Here is a 19,100-nt window from a genome sequence, read left to right on the forward strand (position 1 = left end):
AAATAACCATAAATTAAAAAGACTAGAAAGGTAACATCATATTTCAAGAAAAGAAGTGATTCCATGATTACTTGTGTGAGTAAGGTATTGAAGATATTTTGGGGCAGGGGCTTTCTCCTACTATATGATTGGAGAATATGGATGCTGCTATAATATTACAAATAGTAATAACAAAAGAAGCCCATAATTTGTAATATACAATACGTGTCCCAACGATTGTATAAAAAAGGACACTGTATAATGTGACTTTGTTGATGAGGATAAATGCTACAGAAAAGTTATATCATGGCATTTGGGAGCAGGTTCTGATAAAATCAGCAGAGACTGATTGATCTTGATTGTAGATCTGGTATTCTGTTTCTAACTGTTAATACTTATAATGAAGTAATATTGCTTTATAGTCTACTTAGTAATACTGTTTACCTAAACAAAGCTAAATTGTGATTTATTACTCTGATTATCATTTATTATTTCATTGGGAAGAACTGGTGTTCCTAATTGCATTCCTATCATGTTTTGCAGACTTGGATTCTAGAAAGTTTCTCTCAAAAACTAGATCATCTGTATACTCAGCACTCTTTGAGTAAGTCTCATTTTCAGACACGAGATTGCTTAAATGAGGTAGATATACTTAATCTGTTCTTTATTCTCAATGGTTTGTGTAGCCTCACTTCTAATTAACTTTCTTGTGTCTTAATCCAAAATTAACATGGAGACTTTCCATTGGCTGCATTGGGCTTTGGATCAGGCTATAAATACAGTTGAAGTTGTAGCAAATTCCTTGCATACCTCCTGAGCCCTTACTCACTGATGCAAGGATAAGCACGATTACCCTTATTATATCATAGAAAACTACACATGTGAAGGGGTCATAAAACTATGCTGACCCTTTAAAAATCCAGCCATAATATTTGTCTCAAAAAAGTTTAAAAAATACATATTACAACTTTTTGTTTTCTAGAGAGAGTTTCATAAATTAATAAACAAAATATTTTTGAATAAAAATCACTTTTCTCCTATAAATCAAGGTTTATTCTGATCCCCAGCCTGGCAGTAAAGGACAATGTTTACAATTAGTTATTAATTCAGATATGTATTGCAAATGATTTTTTTTCTTTCTTTCTTGTTTTCCTCCCCAATTCAGCACTGCAGAAACTACAGAGTATCAGACTGAACATGGAAAAAGTGCAAGAGATTGTGAATTTACAGATCAATTTTCCTCGGCAAAAAGCCTTAGTTACAGCCGAAAAGGTAGATGTTTCAGGAGTATTGGAGGCTATGGCAGAACAATTGAACACAAAATGGAAGAATGGAAATGTAATTGGTTTTCTGATAGCATCATCTTTACAATTGTTCAAGCTGTTTCAAAGGCAGTCGGTCTGGTAAATGTTGAAATAAATAACGTGTCCAGCTGGTATTGGAACTTGTGTTGTCATGCAAATATGTGTATCATCTGAGAATGACAGATTGTTGGGGACTAGTTGAAAAACAACTGTAATCTAGATTCCATGTGGTTCTGTGACTATTGAAATAAGTGCAGAATTTATTTTTGGAAATGTTACTGTTGCTATAGAAATTCCACTTCTTTGAAAATGTGACTGTCACCTTCTTTTCTGCCTTAGCTCCTCACTGGTGCTTACTAGTTGAAACCTGTTATGTTCTAACTGATCTTCTCCTTGCACAGAGAAGATCAAGCTGTTTTCAGAAAGTATACTCCAGACTGAGTCTGGAATAAAGGTGCTTCTCAGGCTCATGTCTTTTACTAGGGCATTAGGGTGTGAACAGGCCAGCAGCACCTCAATTCAAGGTAGAAAACTGAAACATGCCCCCTCTGAACTGCTCGCTTTAAGGACATGACAGTCAAGTCCTTCTTCCCATTCCTACCTGTATCTGATCTGTACATCATTTGTGATCAATCTTGAGTTTAAAAGAAAAAAAATCAATGAATACTTTTGAATAATGCATATGTTCAACTCACAATCTGCTCAAGAATATTCAGTGAGCAGAAAGGAGACAAAACTGATCTGATAAATTATTCATTGCCAACTAGTCACACAGTTCTAGTAATAAGCACTGTACAAACACTGCACTACACTAATATTGTTGCAGTATGTTTATATGGGGTTTTAGTGTCCAGTACTGTAGCAGCTATAATAATGGGATAATGTTATTACATATGGCACCAGTAGCATTGACTATATTAAGGTTGCCTAACACTTCTCATTGTACGATTCCATTTTCAGTTGTTTATAACTTTGCCAAACTTTAACTGTTTGGGCTGAATTTTTCAATTCTAGTTGTTGGCCTTAGGTTGAATTTTTTATTTATTTATTTATTTTAATTTCAGCCAAAATGGTTCTGTCATCTCTGAAAATGAGATTGAGGAAAAACACATTTTTCCTCGTGTTAAAAATATTCTTATAACTGTTTCATTGAGGTTTAGTGCCCTCTGTTTTAGAGCAGGGATTGAAATTTGGCAATGGTGTCAGGGATGTGCCATTTGCCTTTCCCATGAAAATTCACCCAAATGTGGCCAAGTGATAAGCCTTTGAAAAATTTCATTTTGAATATGCACAATAGAGATTTGTTAGGATTTGGCAGCTAAATTATCAGAAGATTCTGTCTGCACTGAGCATGCTCCATTGCTTCACAGCTCCTAAATATTGGACTGTGCATGCACCATCCCAGGGCTGCAGGGACTGAACAGGCCCTTCAGTTGCTGCTCTGGGTCACTGTGGTGCCAGGCACCAGAAATGAGAGCAGGGAAACACTCTGTCCTGTGACTCTATGCTTCTGCTGCTGGCACCCAGGCAGGATGGAGGAGGATTCAATCTGACTCTAATGTAGAGAAAAGAGTCAGAGCTGAGGGACAGGAAGGCAGCCAAAGGAGTAGATCAGGACATGGAACTTGGTGGGGGGAGACTGGGTGTCAGGGAGGAGAGGGATAGGGGGGAGACTGAGACTGGACAAGGAAGGAGGGAGCAGGGGGAACTGGAAATGGGAGCCAGTGGGATGAGCATGTGTTGGGGGTTGGGGAGAGGAGAGAAAAATGAGGATGAGGAGGCAGGGTCATGTGGAAAGAATAGTATGTGATCATGTAATTAAAGATTGTCATAATGCATATACATGTGAGGGTAAACAAAGGTTGCATAAGGAAATTTAATTCTCAGATTTCCTAAATTTTGAGTGATTGACCTTGCAACCTAATGTTCAGTTAATGTAGATTTTGTTGTTGTTTAATGAAATACTAGATGTCAAAAAGCCATAGTCAGCTTTATTTCTTTCATAAAACTGTAGAAAATAGATTGGTAGAGAAGGAGGTAAATAAATACTATGCTACTGTCAAAGTACAAGAGTCACAGCATACAGAACCAGCTTTGAGTTCCAAATCGTTTGTGGAAAGCACCATAATGATGATAGAATATTTACAAGATTTTTTTCATATATGAATATGCTAATATAAATCAATTGGGCTATTCATACAGACCTATAACTGCATTTACTGTATATTCTGCTGTACAATATCACAGAGAGGGTACTTCTTGCAATGCAACTCACTCTTCCTAGGTAGTTCAAAAATGAATTCAGTGCTGGCTGGCTTTTTGGCCTTGGAGACTGAAGTCCCCTAAATCCATAGAAGAGGTACAACATAAGTATTAGCAATGCAAGCTTCCCATCCACCCTAACATTGGCCTGAAGACCCCTTCTAGGAAATCTTTATGGTCCATTCAATCCTTGCTATCTGCTAAGACTGACAACAGAATGCAAATTACAGATTGTACAGTAAATATATACTAGGAATTGCACTATTACCACAGTCTCAATTTATACAGGCCTCTGAACAGCCACAGGTTAAATGGTATTGGAGTAGCAGCTGTGTTAGTCTGTATTGAATGGTAGCTGCTTTCATGCATGACCAGCATGGGGATTTGAATCAATGACCTAGGAATAAAAGGATTTTTACCAATATAAATTCCTCAGCCTTTCAGTTATCCACATTTAACTATTTTTAAATTATGTTCGTTCCCAATGTAAAGTCTTTCTGAAGGTGAAAAACAATTTTATTTTGAATTAAATGTTTAAAAAATTTAATTTTTTGCAGTGCTTTATACTTGATGCATGTGATCTCTGAGGCTAATTCCATTTGAATGTAGATGAACTATTGCACAGTTAGCAGAGAATAGATTAATTCAGCTTCATTTAGCAGTGTCATAGCATGAATTACAACTTTATAAAATGCCGTATAACAGATATAGAGGAGTTCTAAAAAATTAGGGCAACTTCAAGATCTTGTTCATTCATGTTATTGAGGGAGTTTTTGTCAATGTATATTTATTAGTTTACAATTAATGAGCAATTAGCAGAATTGAATATTATTTGAGCAGTACACAGAGACTTATTTATAACATTTCATGCTTGACTCAATTGCAGAATGTTTGTTTTAACTGTCTCTTATACCTGTTGATCTATTTCCATAGTGTAGGCACATGGGGATTTTTAATGCAGAAATCTTTTTAGGATAGTACTGTCAAATTTATTTTATATTCCTACTTTATTTAGAACTTGCTAATCATGTACTTCAACATATTTTTCAGTTACATTATGCTCTCTTTAGATTATGTATGCTTTGGGTTTTGTATCTTTTTTATTAATTACTAAAAGTTTGATGCCTCAGTTATATTGTGGAATAATGTAAAGCATAAAAGAGGCAGACATTCTTATAAATGCCATAACAGCTGTTTTCTAAGCTATTTGTTTATGAAACTAAAGGAAATCACACTGTATTTTCCATTATTATGGCTTTATAAACATTTACCCCCTGGATTTCCTGTTGTGATTTCTAAAGTACAAGCCATCTCCCCCAGTATTACTGATTTTGCCCTCCCTGTAATTTTAGACAGCATAAGGCTAATTACAAAAATCTCCTGAAGTTTGCTTCTTTAAATTGCAAATCCAAGTTATCAGTGATCAAAAATAACACTTCCTATTTCTAACTACCTCTTCTGCTCTTTTCCATTTTTGCTCCATCTCTTGCTTTAAAATCATGGCGATTCTGCAACTATTGGGACAGATCCTAGTTCTGGCCTGAATACGATGTGACTTATGCTTTGTTACATTTCAGGTAGTTGACGAGATGGAGGAACATGAACATTTGCTGCAAAAAGAACTGTGGAAAGCACAGGCCATGCTGGAAATGGAAAAGCAGTCCTTATATAAACAAGAGAGAGAGGTGGCTGAACTTCTACAAAGCGAGAGTGGACACAATGAAACAATGCAATCTCAAATCACAGTTAAAATGTTATTGAAAACTCTTGTGAGCAAGGTAAATCTTAATTAGACCAATGGAAAATATTTGTTGGATTTTCTAAGATGGGGTTTTCTAAGACTAGAAAATATATGAATTTATTTAAGATTTTTATAGATTAAAATAAGAAAAATATTATACCGTATGTAGGTTTTATATATTCATTTTATGTATGTTTCTAAATTTAAGTTCTATATAATGGTTACAGCTGGGATTTTCAAGGGAGTAAGGCACTTAAACCCCACTGAAATTCACTATACAGAGGTAAATAGTAGTTCCAAAGGAAACTGATTGCATCAGGAATTCAGTTTAAGTCTTTCATTGGTATTATTTTCATGGCCAATTTTGTCAAATGAGAGAGCAACTGCATGGAAAAAATAACATTGGAGAGGCAGAAAAAAATGTATCTGAACCACACAAATGGCAAATAAATGCTCCAGATTTGAGGGAAATATGAAAAAATCCAATTTTTAATCCATACTAGGTCCACACTATATATTGTGATGTACCTGAGGCACAACAATGCATCAATCAGCTTATTGAGAAGAATGATGCTGAGAGGGCTAGTCGGAAAGAAGAATTTAATAATGTGCAGGCTGACATCCTGTCCTATAAAGTTATTTATGGAAATAAACCTACGGATTACAAAAGGTATATGGGATATTTAGTAAAGCAGGACATAAACACAATATAGAGAATACTGGGTTGTTTTCATACTAACACACACAAAAAGGATGTTTAAACAGAACGTATTGTGTCATATTTTATAAACTGTCAAAAGCAAAGTAATTCAATATTAAGGATAACTGTCCTTTCCCTTGCTCTGAATGCTTAGGTATTATAGTATATTATGTATACTCCATACGTACCATAATACACACTGATGGCATTCTATGTGATAGCATGGAAGAATGAGATGTTACATATATTTTATAAATATGTTTTGCAGACCCAAGGTGGATATGTCAATAGTTTCATTGGATGCTTTATTGTGATGTAAATCCATATTTAGGTGCTTTGGTCGGTGGGATCAAGACCAGACATTCTTGTCTATGGATTTTTCATGTCAAGCCCCTGCTTAGGGAGTGTTTATTTCTTAGATCAAAATAAGCTTCCAAGTTTAATATGGCAAAATAAAAGTAGAGACTATCTCCCTGGATGTTTCATGGAAGAAATGGGCCTGAGAGCTTAGCAAAGAACCAGCAATAAAAATACAGCAAATGGACTCACAGCTTGGTAGCTGTCTTGAATAGTTCTCATCTGGTATTTTATAGAACCTAAAATATACAAAGAGCAAACATTGCTGAAGTAAGCCTATTTAGCTAGGCTATGATATATATTCATAGAAATATAAACTTGAAGGAATCTACACCCTACCAATACTTTTCTGCCACTTCTTTTCCAAAATCCTTCCTCCAGTACACTCTGTGCTGACTACTAGAAACACAACAAAGAAGAAAACCATTCCTAATGACCTCTTGACTTTCCAAATAATTTATAGGGAACAGTTTTCAGTGAAGCTTTCCAGAAATCTTGTGAATGCAAAGTCTGAATTAGAATATGCTGAAACAGAGAAGATTGCATTGGATTGTATCCAGAAGGGGGAAATCCCAGACTGGATTAGCAAACATTGTCCATATTTAATCCTGACAGGTGAGAAAGCTTCCTTTTAATTCAGAAGAGCCAAACCGTTCTGAGCCAATTAATTTTAGAGATTGTATGACATGTTTTTCAGTGAAGCCAAAGGCATTTAGCATATTTTTGGTTATAACAAGACACTTAAGATTTATTATGCTGCAAGATACTAGGATCATGAAACAGCTAAATTACATGTATTTTAACCCTGTTCCTGAATCGTCCTGTAAAACTCAAGGCTATAGCATTATTTGGTAACACAATTAAAACATTAATTTGTGTCTTCTACACTTTCAAGACCAAAATGTGCTTCTGACACTACAATATTGTAACGAGGTTCCTCAAAAATGGAAATTTTTACAGGGGAGATGGAGCCTTAAATTGTCATTAGACTGCAAAATCATTATCTGACTTGATAGTTAATACCGTAAATGGGGGAATGGATGGGGAAATTCACACTTCTGTTAGCGCTGCTATTTCAGACTATCTATGGGAAGACTTTAAGTCTTGTGTCACTTTGAATTCAGAAACTTGCCCTTGCTTCCAAAGGAGAGAAACTAATGGGGACAGCAAAGAAGTATCACAATGGCATTCCTGTCAAAACGTTCAGCTCACTTATTCCCTGATTCTGCAACAACATGTAGGTGAAATGATGCACCTATGCAGAGCAATATGGTCGGAGGCGGGAGGGGAGGGGAGAAGGGAATTTTAGAACTCGGCGGAACACTGGCTATGTGCCTTGATTTGCTAAAGGTATATACTGTACTATAGTAATTTAACTGTACTGTAATCCTGACCAGATTCTGACCAAAAAACATATGCTGGTGAGAAAAGCCACCTTCCAGATGAAGCCAGGCAAACACTCCACAGAAAATCACAGGTAATGTGTTAAAATGTGTTTGGTATGCAAGGACAGGGAAAATGATTAAGAAAACATATAACCCATTTCTGATTACCATTAAGGGTTTGGATACTTGCTTTGTGCTGTATGCTCTGCCATCATGCAACATGTGCCTGTCCTTGAAACAGAGTTCTTAGTAAGAACTACACAGAGATCTAAGCAAATATATTATTTGTTTATCTATTTCCCCTTTTAAGATTAGTCTAACATCAACCACTAAGCACATTTATAATAAAAAACACCATAACACAAATCATATAATCTATCCCTTGGGGTCTACTGTGGTATACTCACTTATTCACTTTTCTCCTATGAATCTTTCGTATGCCCTGGTGGTGGTTATTCAGCCTTTTAAGTATTGGATACCCAGGGAGTAGATAAGGGCAGGACTTCTATAAACACACGTCTGACAATTTCAGTGGTTCAGACTGTCTATTTTATATTAGCATGAGGTACCAGTCTATACTTCATTCTAAAACAGAGAGTAGATTAGATACAAAATGTAGCAAAGCCTGACTGAAATGGGTTTGCTCTGATTAAAATGACCTGATGCAAAATGCAGAAGAGGAAAGGAAACCTCATCCCCAATAAGTGCTTCAGCGCCATTCATCTGTGCAACTCTAGAAACAAATGGACACTATTTGCTGCTGCATGACAAGTGGGGTTTGCTCCCCCACAAAAGTCATTCCTTCCTGTGGTAGTGCAGAGAACTGTCAAAGAGGCCCCATTGCCTGGAATCCTAGTTCAGCCACAATACATTGTTCACTAGGAATTCTCTCTCCCATAAATTATACAGAGGTGGCTTTAAAGACGACATTGTTAATATCAAACAAGGACTAACTATTAAGTCTCTAGTTCAGCAGTTACTACTCCAGCAGGGTTTCCCTCTTCTTATATCAATTTACTGTTAATTCACAGTAAGTCCTTCCCCCATGGCCTCACACAGGATTGCATGTATATTGCAATCCTACAGCTAAGTTAATTCTTCTAGAATTGGATTGGCTCCACGTTGGTGCCTGGTTGGGTTGCTGACTGACAAGTGATGAGCATGAACTGTAAAACTTTTATTGGTTAGTTTAATAATAATAATATTTTTAGGATGCTGATGAGACAAAGGAGCAGCAAGAGATGCACCAGCCTGGGGCGGAGGCCTCCTTCACAGATGAGAACATATTGTGTGAAAAGGGTGGAGCAGAGAAGCACATTATGAAAGAGCCCTGGAATGAAAACTGATTGAGAGAGTGGGCAAAACTTTCAAAAGCACTTAAATGACACAGAAGCCGAAGTCCCATTGGCTTTCAATGGGACTTGCTTCCTCAGTCACTTGGGTATTTTTGGAATTGTGACCCCAATTTTAGAAGCATTCTAGCATAATTTTTAAAAATCCATCCTGAACCCACAATGGGATTTCATGATCGGACCCCTTGTGCCCACCCAGATCCCCATTAACTTAATGGGGTCTGAGTGACCAAAGGGATGCATCCACACTGATTACATTGCAGCATCAGGACCTGAAGTATGTAACATTCCCATTTTCATTAACAGGAATAGAGCTGGTCAGAAAATGATTTTTTTTAAAACATTCCCAAGCATATTTGCAAAAATAAATGTCCACTCTTCAGCAGCACAATAGAAACTTTCCCACCTGCACTAAAGCTAGTTGAAATGCTAGAGACAATGTTTGCAATTTTTTATTTGTTTGTTTTTAAAGAAATTGTCTTTTTGTTAGCGAAAGAAAACCACAGTTCTGGCTGCTTCCCAAAAAAAATGTTAACATACAGATAAAAGTATTTTAAATTTTTGTATTTAAAAAAAGTTTGTCTAAATATTGATAGTTCCATTTGAGTTTAAATTCATGTTGGTTTTGGCTCCTTTCTGTGTAAATGTGACTGAGTGCTGCATGACTGGGGAGTGAAGCCAGGCATGGTAAATAGCCATCCAGTACTAATATACATGCATGTATTTCTCCATTGTTTTAAATGTCCTCTTTTCCCCCTAGCCTGTAATCCTCCAAAGTAATAAGAGGGAGAGAACCTTGATTCAGTTTTGTAACTTTATTATTTAAGTCTGTAGCATAAAGTCTGTTTATAAAGATCATGTTACTGTAGTGTTTATATAATATATGTACATGTTGGGGTGAAAGGAGCCCCTGCAATTTCTGACAGGGAAGGAGTTAAACCCCATTTCACCAGTCATCCAGCTCCTCCTAGATTCTAACTAGAATAACTGGATCTGAGAGAGGAGACTGCAATTTAGAGAAAAGTCAAGAGTCTCTTGTTCTTGCAGTCTGAAGAGTAATTGTAGGTCTAAAACAAGCCCTTTTTCTTTTACTCTAAAGATTGTAGCTGTAGAAAGACTTTTTTTTTTTTGGCAGTTAGTTCTCTTTTAAAGTAAACTGCATCAAAAATTGCTGAACTCGGGCCAAGTGGCACAGTGCCTTATTTAATTTTACAGAGCTCTGACTGGTGCTCTGCAATAGAAAATATGCTTCTGGGTGTGGACTTTTTCCCACTTAGTTTATTTTTTAAAATGGGAAAATGGAATACAATTATCTCTTCTCCCTGTCCAATTTTATAATTGGACTTTTTCTTCCACTGAGAGATGGGTGTGTTTAAAGTACATATAATCATGCCTAAATCTCAAATCTCGTAACAGGCTGAATGTTTTTCTGGCTAAAGGCTGTTCCTGGATCTGCCGAGGGATTCTAAGCCCCACTCTTGCACCAGGAAGTGTGTTCTCCTGAGCTCTGTGTGTCCACTGACTCTTTTCGGGGAACACTCCACAGCTCAGAGGGCAGCTAAGCAAAAGGTAATATTGGGTCATTATTAGGGCTCTGTGTTATTAGGGCTCCATGCGACCTCTGTGACTTCTGAAGCAGACAGTCTGGCTGACCCCAGGGCCACCCGAGCAGCTGATCCTGAGACCAGCTGCTCTGGCCGTCCTGGGGACAGCCACACTGGCTGCTGCTGGAGCGGCTCTGCAGCCAGTCACTTGGGTGGCCCTGCAGCCAGCCACACCAGCCACTGCTGGAGTGACCCTGGCCCCACTGAACTGGCCCCTCCTCTGGTGGCTCTGGAGACTACCCAAGCAGTAGCCAATGTGACTGGCTCTGGGAACCACCTGAGCAGTGGTCCCAGGGGGCTGGAGCAGTGGCTAGCTCTGCCCCGCAGCAGCGGCAGAGCCACCGCTGGCCCCCTGGGGCTCCCCCACTTCCAACAGTGGTCTCCCCTCAGGGCTTCGCCCCCGGCCACTCATTCTGTGCCCCCACCCCGAAGATTCAATCAGGGTATTTGTGATTTAAGTCATGGACAGGTCACGGGGCTGTGATTTTTTGTTTCTTGCCTGTGACCTATGACTTTTACTAAAAATACCCATGATTAAATCATAGCCTTAGTTGTCAATTATAGGCAGAATACCCTGTAGCATTTCCTTAGCTCGGACCCCTCCCTACCTGCCCCTCTTCATACAAGCACCGCTAGTTCCACAACTGTATTTTGCAGTGATTGGGGTTAATGATGTTGCATGCCCTCTGGAGGGCGGTTTTATCCCTTGGCCTCTCTATTAAATGGAATTTCACATTAATGTGGCATTCATGTTTTAAAATCTTTTAACATGCCCTTCATTGAAGAATTCATTACACCTCTGATGATGCTAACAGGGAGAAATCCTTGCACTTCACTGACCTCAGGGGTCTGGTGTAGTGTCTGATGGTTGTGCTCGTTAGTCCCTTTGCACCAGACCCTGACACTGACAATCTGGGCCAGTGTAAATTGTAAGGACAGAGGGACTTATATAAAGATGTTCCCGGGGGGGTGCCATTATTTACTTAGAAAAAATGGAAATACATTTGGTGGCAATAATGGAAAGAAAATTAAGATAAAATATATTTCCTGACAGTGAGTTGTGGCAGGGGATAGCACAGATAACCTAAAAGATCTCAGAGTCCAATGTCCTTGATTCGGTTAATATAACTTTCCAGCACTATTTAGGGACATGCTGTAAGGTGCTTTAAAATAAGCTGTAGGTCTCAGTACACCTACATGAAGTGTTGACTGTTATGTGCTGATGTAAAGTGCTGTACAAAGGAAGCCATTTGTAGTGCAAAAGAAGTTTTATTGATCCTACAGAACCCAGGAACTATATACTATGTATGCTTGAGCACCATTTACTGGCACCTTATCTATAACTCTCTCTCTCTCTCGAGATATATATATATATACACACACACACACACACACACACACACAGTTATGCTGGAGTGAAACCTCAATAAAGCTGAATGATATAACAGCCACTCTTCATTCAGGATAAATGTAAGAAGCAGTTCGTCTTTTTTTGGAGTAAGATAGCTGAAACAATAGGACCCATCACCCAAAACACAGGCCACATGCAAGGCAGTTTCACTGGGTCTGAATGGAAACACAGAGAGCTAGCTGGGCTTTGGTTTTGGTTGACCTGTATATGTTTGAACCAAGATGCAGCCAGAAACACCAAAGAAGCAGACAGAAGGCACCAGAAAGCCATGGAGAGCCAGAGAAGCACTTGTAACATGACCATGAGAGAAAGCTAAGATTGCTTTTTGGGTAGAGTACTGGCTATAAAAAGAGGCTTGGAATATTAAGCAAGGAAACTGTTTCCTGCTGTTTGATTCCTACTGTGTTCAGTGAAACAGGACTTCGTATACATTCTTTGTAAACAAACAGGATTGCATCAAAGAAATACTGACTCCATCATCAATTTCTCCTCTTAATGGAAACAACCCTCAGAACACTGACTATCTAATGACTTGGGTCAAAAGGGGATATCAATAGGTCTCTTGTAACACTGTCAGTTTGAAAATGGAGAAGAAAAACATGAAAATGTTTGCAAAATGCTGGCCTTTTTTTTTCCACCTGCATCAGAAAAATCTAACCAGCTCTATCTGTATCACTTCTGGGTTATTACTGATAAAGCACTTACCTCTGTCACAAACAGCCATGCGTCTCAGCGTGCCATGCTGCTCTCTGCATTATGCTATAACATGGTGTCAAAAGTGACTGGATGCCACCTCCAGCATGGAGAGAAAACAAGGAAGAAGGAATAAAGGGGATGAAGGGAGAAGAACTTGCATGCAGAGATGGGGGAAGCGTGATGGCTTCTCAGCCCCAAGCAGGCCTCGAAACTGGCTATGTGATTGGGATAGAACTGGAAGACCAAGCATAATTTGTTTACTGAATTACTGATTTTGACTCTTGAATAAATTCAAGGAGAGAATGAGTGGCTCGTGGATAGTTCATAAACAGAAAAAAAGGTTAAATGAACTGAACAAATTGTGAATTGTTGCCCAACTTTTGAATTTCATCAATATGCAGCTAGCCTTTTTAGCATGAGCGAAGGCATTAAATAAGGCCTGGTCTACGCTTAAAATTTAGATCAACCTACCTACGTTGCTCATCTCTGAGTATTGTATCCCTGTGGGTATGCAAAGGTCTTCCAGGGGTACATCAACTCATCTAGATATTTGCCACATTTATAACAGGCTACAGAAAAAGTACTAGCAAAGTCAGTACAAACTAAAATGTCATACTGACTGATTTGTTTATACTGCTCTATATACTGAAATGTAAGTACAATATTTATATTCCAATTGATTTATTTTATAATTATTTGGTAAAAATGAGAAAGTAAGCAAATTTTCAATAATATTATGCTGACACTTTTGTATTTTTATGTCTGATTTTGTAAGCAAGTCATTTTTAAGTGAGGCTAACTTGGGGGTACACAAGACAATTCATGTTCCTGAAAGGAGTATGGTAGTCTGGAAAGATTGAGAGCCACTGTCAGAGATAAGCCAACCTAACTTCCAGTGTAACTGCTGCTAGGGAGGTGGTGTTTCTACAGCAACAGACATACCTCTTCCATTGCTATAGGTGCATGTACACTGTAGGGTTATGCTGGCATAGCTATGGTGGAAACATGACCGAACTTCACACTGATTCTAGCTTTCAGAGTAGCAGCCGTGTTAGTCTGTATTCGCAAAAAGAAAAGGAGTACTTGTGGCACCTTAGAGACTAACAAATTTATTAGAGCATAAGCTTTCGTGAGCTACAGCTCACTTCATCGGATGCAGCACCCAAATCATCAGTTCATGCTACAACTGTTGGCTCAGCTGCAGTAAAGTACAAAATGTTGTGGTCCTTTAGTAGCTAAAAAGTGAATTAATTAACATTTTTGTAGAATGCTCGGCTACTGTCAGTGTGGGTTAAATCTGGATTTTAACAACGGTAAATATGTTTGTTTTATATAATATTACAGATGTTAGTATTTTGCTTTTTAGTTGTCATCTATTCATTCCATTATAAGATTTACAGCTGCAGGCTTCCACAACATATGATAGCACAGAATCTATCACTCTCGATGTAGGGAAGTGTCTGTGACTTTGACTGGTAGACTGTTTATTTGTTACTGAACCTCAAGGTGTAAGGAGCTATGTTTTAACAGCACCCAGCAGATGGGGCTGCAGTACAGGCTCAGACACTTATCTTACACAAATCACTTCCTTAGGTCATCAGAACTACTGGTATATGAAAACACATTTTAGAAAGTGGTCTCCTTTCCTCAGTCTAATAAACAGCACTTACTTGATTGGGACTACTTGGATGTCACACAATTTCTTAGCCAAGACTAAAACACTAAGGTGTATACACACACTCACCCATGGGCCCTTTACCTTTATGTATGCAAAGTACTCTGCAATTTACTGCAGGGTTATATCTCATTTATTAGAGGGTTTGGTTTTTTTTTTAACCTTCCCACTATAAAAACCATGAGCGCTCACTAGAGCTCTCTGTCTTAAGGAAGATGTAGGAAAATGACAAATTGCATTCCTCCTATCTTACTGCACTTCCAACATCTAAGCTGTCCTTATGTCCCTTTTTATTTTTTTGACGCATCCATCTTACAGCAAGTATTCCTAAAACAGCTCCCTCTCACTTAGGCAGGATCTCATGCCAGGTACATTGAGAAGGCACTTTCAAGTGTAATGTCCCTGCTTATATTGGACATCCTTTCTCTTATCTATCTGCTGAATGCCCCCAAAGACTAGATGACATGACACTGGCACGATTTTTGGATTTGTTGGCTTCTAAAGGCACTACTAGTGGGAATGAGAACAGGAAGCATCTTCATCAGATCTATGAGTTAAGGCAGGCAGCAGTGTACTTTTTCCATCTATAGATCAACTAAGAAAGCAGCCCCATATTTTGTGGGACCCAAGTCTCCATTATGGGCCTACTTGTGTTATACCTTACATTCTTTCCCTTGTCAAGTGTGTTCTATTAATACTTTACAAGAGCAGATTTCACAGTTTCCTTTTCAGACTTCCATTATTTCCATTCTTTCCTTGGGAATGCATTTTCTGATGAATCAAGCCTGTTAGAAAAATGAAAATGGTACCAATTTTGTTAAAAGGGAAAAATTGTTCTGATAATAAAAAATGTCAAGTATGGCAAAAATCAACTGACGAAAGTAAAATGCCACAGCTTTCATGTAAAATTGCGGCTACCAAACACAAGAAAGAAAACAAACCTATTAAATAATTAATGGAAAAATATGCTTATTTCTGAACTATACATGAAGAGGACCTCTTTTCCCTGTACTGGGCAAAATAATGCTACCATTAACTTCAGGGGTTATTAAGGAGAGGTGTTAGCCATACAACCATCATTAAAAGGCCAGGAACTTCAGAGTTAAGATTAACCTTGTAAGTAACCCAGGAAAAGTATGGAAATTAACAATTAAGGGAAGTTGTCCATACCATCTTAACTCTGCCCTGATTGACAATATTTGGTGTTTTTCTTAAAGCCCCAATTCCTGAAGTAATGTGAATATATGAAAATTTCAGCATTCTTTATTTTAAATAGAAGTTTCAAACATACATGGTTGTGGAAAAAATCCTGAAAGTGTGAACCCTAAAGGCTCAAAAATCAGAAAGCAGATTTAAAAACACACAAAAAAAGACATGATTTTGATCATTCTGGGGTAGGGTTATTCTGAGTACCGATGTGATGGGGTGCCTGCTCCACACTGGGCTCTAAGGGGTTAATAGAGCCTGTGGGAGGCTGTGCAGGAGGCAGCCAATCAGGGCTGGGCTGGCCATGTAAGAAGGGCTGCAGAGCAAAGCAGCTTAGGTTCAGGCACTCCCTGGAGCTTGAGGAGGATTGGCTGCCTTGCAGGCTGATGACAGCAAGCACCCTGGACAAAGCAGTGCTGCAGGCAGAGACCTGGGGAGCTAAAAGTAGCTCCTGGCCGGTTGCAGGTATCTGCAGGCTGAGGCCTTGAGGCAAGGGCAAAGAGGTTTCTGGGGCCATGGGGAACAGACCCAGGGAGTTCTATAGAGGAGTCGGAGGGGATGCAGCAAGTGGCAATCAGCTACAGGGTCCCTGGTCTACTGGGACCCACAGTAGTGGGCCGGCCTGGATCTTCCCCTACCCTTACTAGCTCCTGAGAAAGTGTCTGGACTGGGCTGTGTCATGAAGAGGACGCTGTGGTCATGGGAGTGATGTGGGTCCCTGGAGCAGAAGTGATGGTGGTGAACCGTCACCAGAAGAGGGTGCATCTGCTACCAAAGCTGATTGCCAGGACATCCAGTAGGGGGTGCTGCAGTGGTGAGTCACACCCCATCAAAACCTATAAAGCTAAGTAGATTCAGAATTAAATGCCAATGCTGCATACTTAATGCCACCCCTTTTATACTACATTGAAAACAAGTCTTTTACTTCAGCACTTAGATAGAGCAGTGTAGGAGGCAACAGATAATCTTGCATTAGTTTGTTACTGCGTGTACAAAGTTTTGAAAAGGTTTAAATCCCCCCTTGGAATTTAAATGCTAACCCAAGACATACAAAGACATGTCTGTAAAGAGGAGACACGTGGAGGAGATAGTGCTTTACTAGGAACATGTTTATAAGTGTATTTAAAGGAATAAAATTATGAACTTATGTTTATTTCTAAAAAAACCAAACCACTAGCAAGTGTCCCTCATTATGTCATCTTTGCCTTGTTCCAAGAGAATAATCTTTTGTGCTATCAGCTCACTTTATTGCTGTAAGACTCATTGGAAGGGAATGCAAAAAACAAAAACAAAAAACAAGCTATTCTGTTAGTTACCTGAAGCAAGCAGGGTAAGTATCCTTAATAATGAGGTTCATTAAAGCAATGCACCTGAGAAGAAAGTATGGGGACATGTATAACTAAAGAAACTCTCCAGCTGAAAAGAGTGCTGCTGTGTTTTCACCATTCAGTGATGCACATGCCAATCCTTCTGATACAGCAGAGCTAATCACAACCACCACACACACACATTTAAGCAGAGAATGTTATAGGAGCACTCCTGGCATACTCACTAACCCATGAAGTTGGAACAAGAAAAATCCTTATTAAAATTATATAAGAACGGCGTAAAGGACACAAACTGCTGAAGGTAAAGTCAAGAAGCACTTGGAACAACTTTGCTGGGGATGAGGAAAGGGGAAAAGGTGGCTTTAAGTCAATTCTCTCAATTTTGCAACAGGCCAGTCCCCTGCCACAAGTCAGAGCAGATTTTGGATTTGTGGCACATCTTGCTATATGCAGCTCTTACCCATTAAACATGCACTGATTTTTTCTGGGTACAGCAGAATAAAATACACCGTCATGAGCAAACTTCAGTATGCAAAGAAATAGTAACTTCCCTATTATTTACTGTTTAGCCCAAGTCTAATGCAAAATTGGTCCAGGAGATCTGACCTGTTACCACTTCAGGGCTACTCCTCTCCCTGCGTCCTTTTAAGCCTCTATATAGGATATCAAAAATGTTTTATACTTTTATATTACAGGATACTATTGTTACAGCTGAGCAGGTATAAAAATGGCCATCTCATTTTTCATTTTCAGCAAATAATGGCTACTGTAACAATAGTGTTTACCAGCTACCTCCTGCTGAAGTGCTTACACCACTCTATAACAACTTTAAAAATACAACACAGAAATAATAGAAGTCAAACATTTAGACAACAAAAGCCAACAACCATTGTCCATGACTTCCCTATCCCAGCATGCAGTGCATGCAGCAGCAGGAGAGAGTGATTACTTGTGAGACATGAACTTAAAAGTAATGACTGCAGCTGATAGCTTGTAGCTTCTCTTTAACTTCTTATAACCAGTAACCACATAAGCTTCCAAACAAAACATTTTATAAGCACAAGTAATCCCCCTTCCTTTCTTACTTTGGGCTTAGTTTAAGGCCCACCAAAGTCAATAGAGAGACTTCACTGGAATTAGGATCAGATCTTTTATGAAGCTACTAAGAATACTGATTTTCACATATGCTTTCATTAGATTTTACTTTTGGAGAAAAAGGATGGTCCAGTGGTTACCGCACTGGCCTTAGCTTTAGGAGATATAGGTTCAAATCCCTACTCTGCCACAGATTGCTTGTGTGAGTAGGGGCAAGTCACTTAACTTCTCTCTACCTCAGGTCTCTGTATGTAACTGGAATAATAGCATTTCCCTGTGGCACAGGACAAATGCATTAAAGATTATGGGTTGTGGGCCATTCAATACTTAAGATAGGTTTCGGAGTAGCAGCCCTGTTAGTCTGTATTTGCAAAAAGAAAAGGAGTACTTGTGGCACCTTAGAGAGACTAACAAATTTATTTGAGCATAAGCTTTCGTGAGCTACAGGTCACTTCATCGGATGAATGTAGCTCACGGAAGCTTATGCTCAAATAAATTTGTTAGTCTCTAAGGTGCCACAAGTACTCCTTTTCTTTTTGTGAATACTTAAGATGGAGTTCCTGCTGCCCCTCTTTATGCTACTTTAGCTCCCAATGAGCTGTCTGCCTCCAGTGCTTTCGCTTACTGCAGTGATTAAATTGTCAGCCAGGCTATGCCTCAGCCTGGAATGAATCAGTTTTCCCCTTCCTGCTTGTGAAGTGAAGCTGATGCTAATGATCCCAAAACAAATGCACCTGGCAGATCTGCCCTATAGCCTTGCATGCTGTGTTGTTGTACACAACTCCCTGGCCCCTTCAGGCAGCTGTTCTAGTTGTTTACTTGGTGTAACGACCACCATCTAAGGCTTCAGAGTAGCAGCCGTGTTAGTCTGTATTCGCAAAAAGAAAAGGAGTACTTGTGGCACCTTAGAGACTAACAAATTTATTACAGCATAAGCTTTCGTGAGCTACAGCTCACTTCATCGGATGCATTTGGTGGAAAAAACAGAGGAGAGATTTATATACA

The 19,100-nt window shown here is 38.9% G+C and overlaps 1 protein-coding gene across 1 annotated transcript; it reads left to right on the forward strand.

The window, feature by feature from the left end:
• The first annotated feature begins 526 nt into the window (after positions 1–526).
• Positions 527–9,553, forward strand: LOC122460280. Its single transcript, XM_043514866.1, has 7 exons — positions 527–583; positions 1,145–1,251; positions 5,123–5,323; positions 5,790–5,956; positions 6,807–6,958; positions 7,741–7,820; positions 8,940–9,553. Exons 2-7 carry the CDS (start codon positions 1,177–1,179, stop codon positions 9,072–9,074), a joined length of 810 nt encoding a protein of 269 aa, XP_043370801.1. The 5' UTR covers positions 527–583; positions 1,145–1,176; the 3' UTR covers positions 9,075–9,553.
• Positions 9,554–19,100: the final 9,547 nt, after the last annotated feature.

This window comes from Dermochelys coriacea, chromosome 5 (assembly GCF_009764565.3).
Source record: "Dermochelys coriacea isolate rDerCor1 chromosome 5, rDerCor1.pri.v4, whole genome shotgun sequence".
In the NCBI taxonomy this organism is placed as follows: Eukaryota; Metazoa; Chordata; order Testudines; family Dermochelyidae; genus Dermochelys; species Dermochelys coriacea.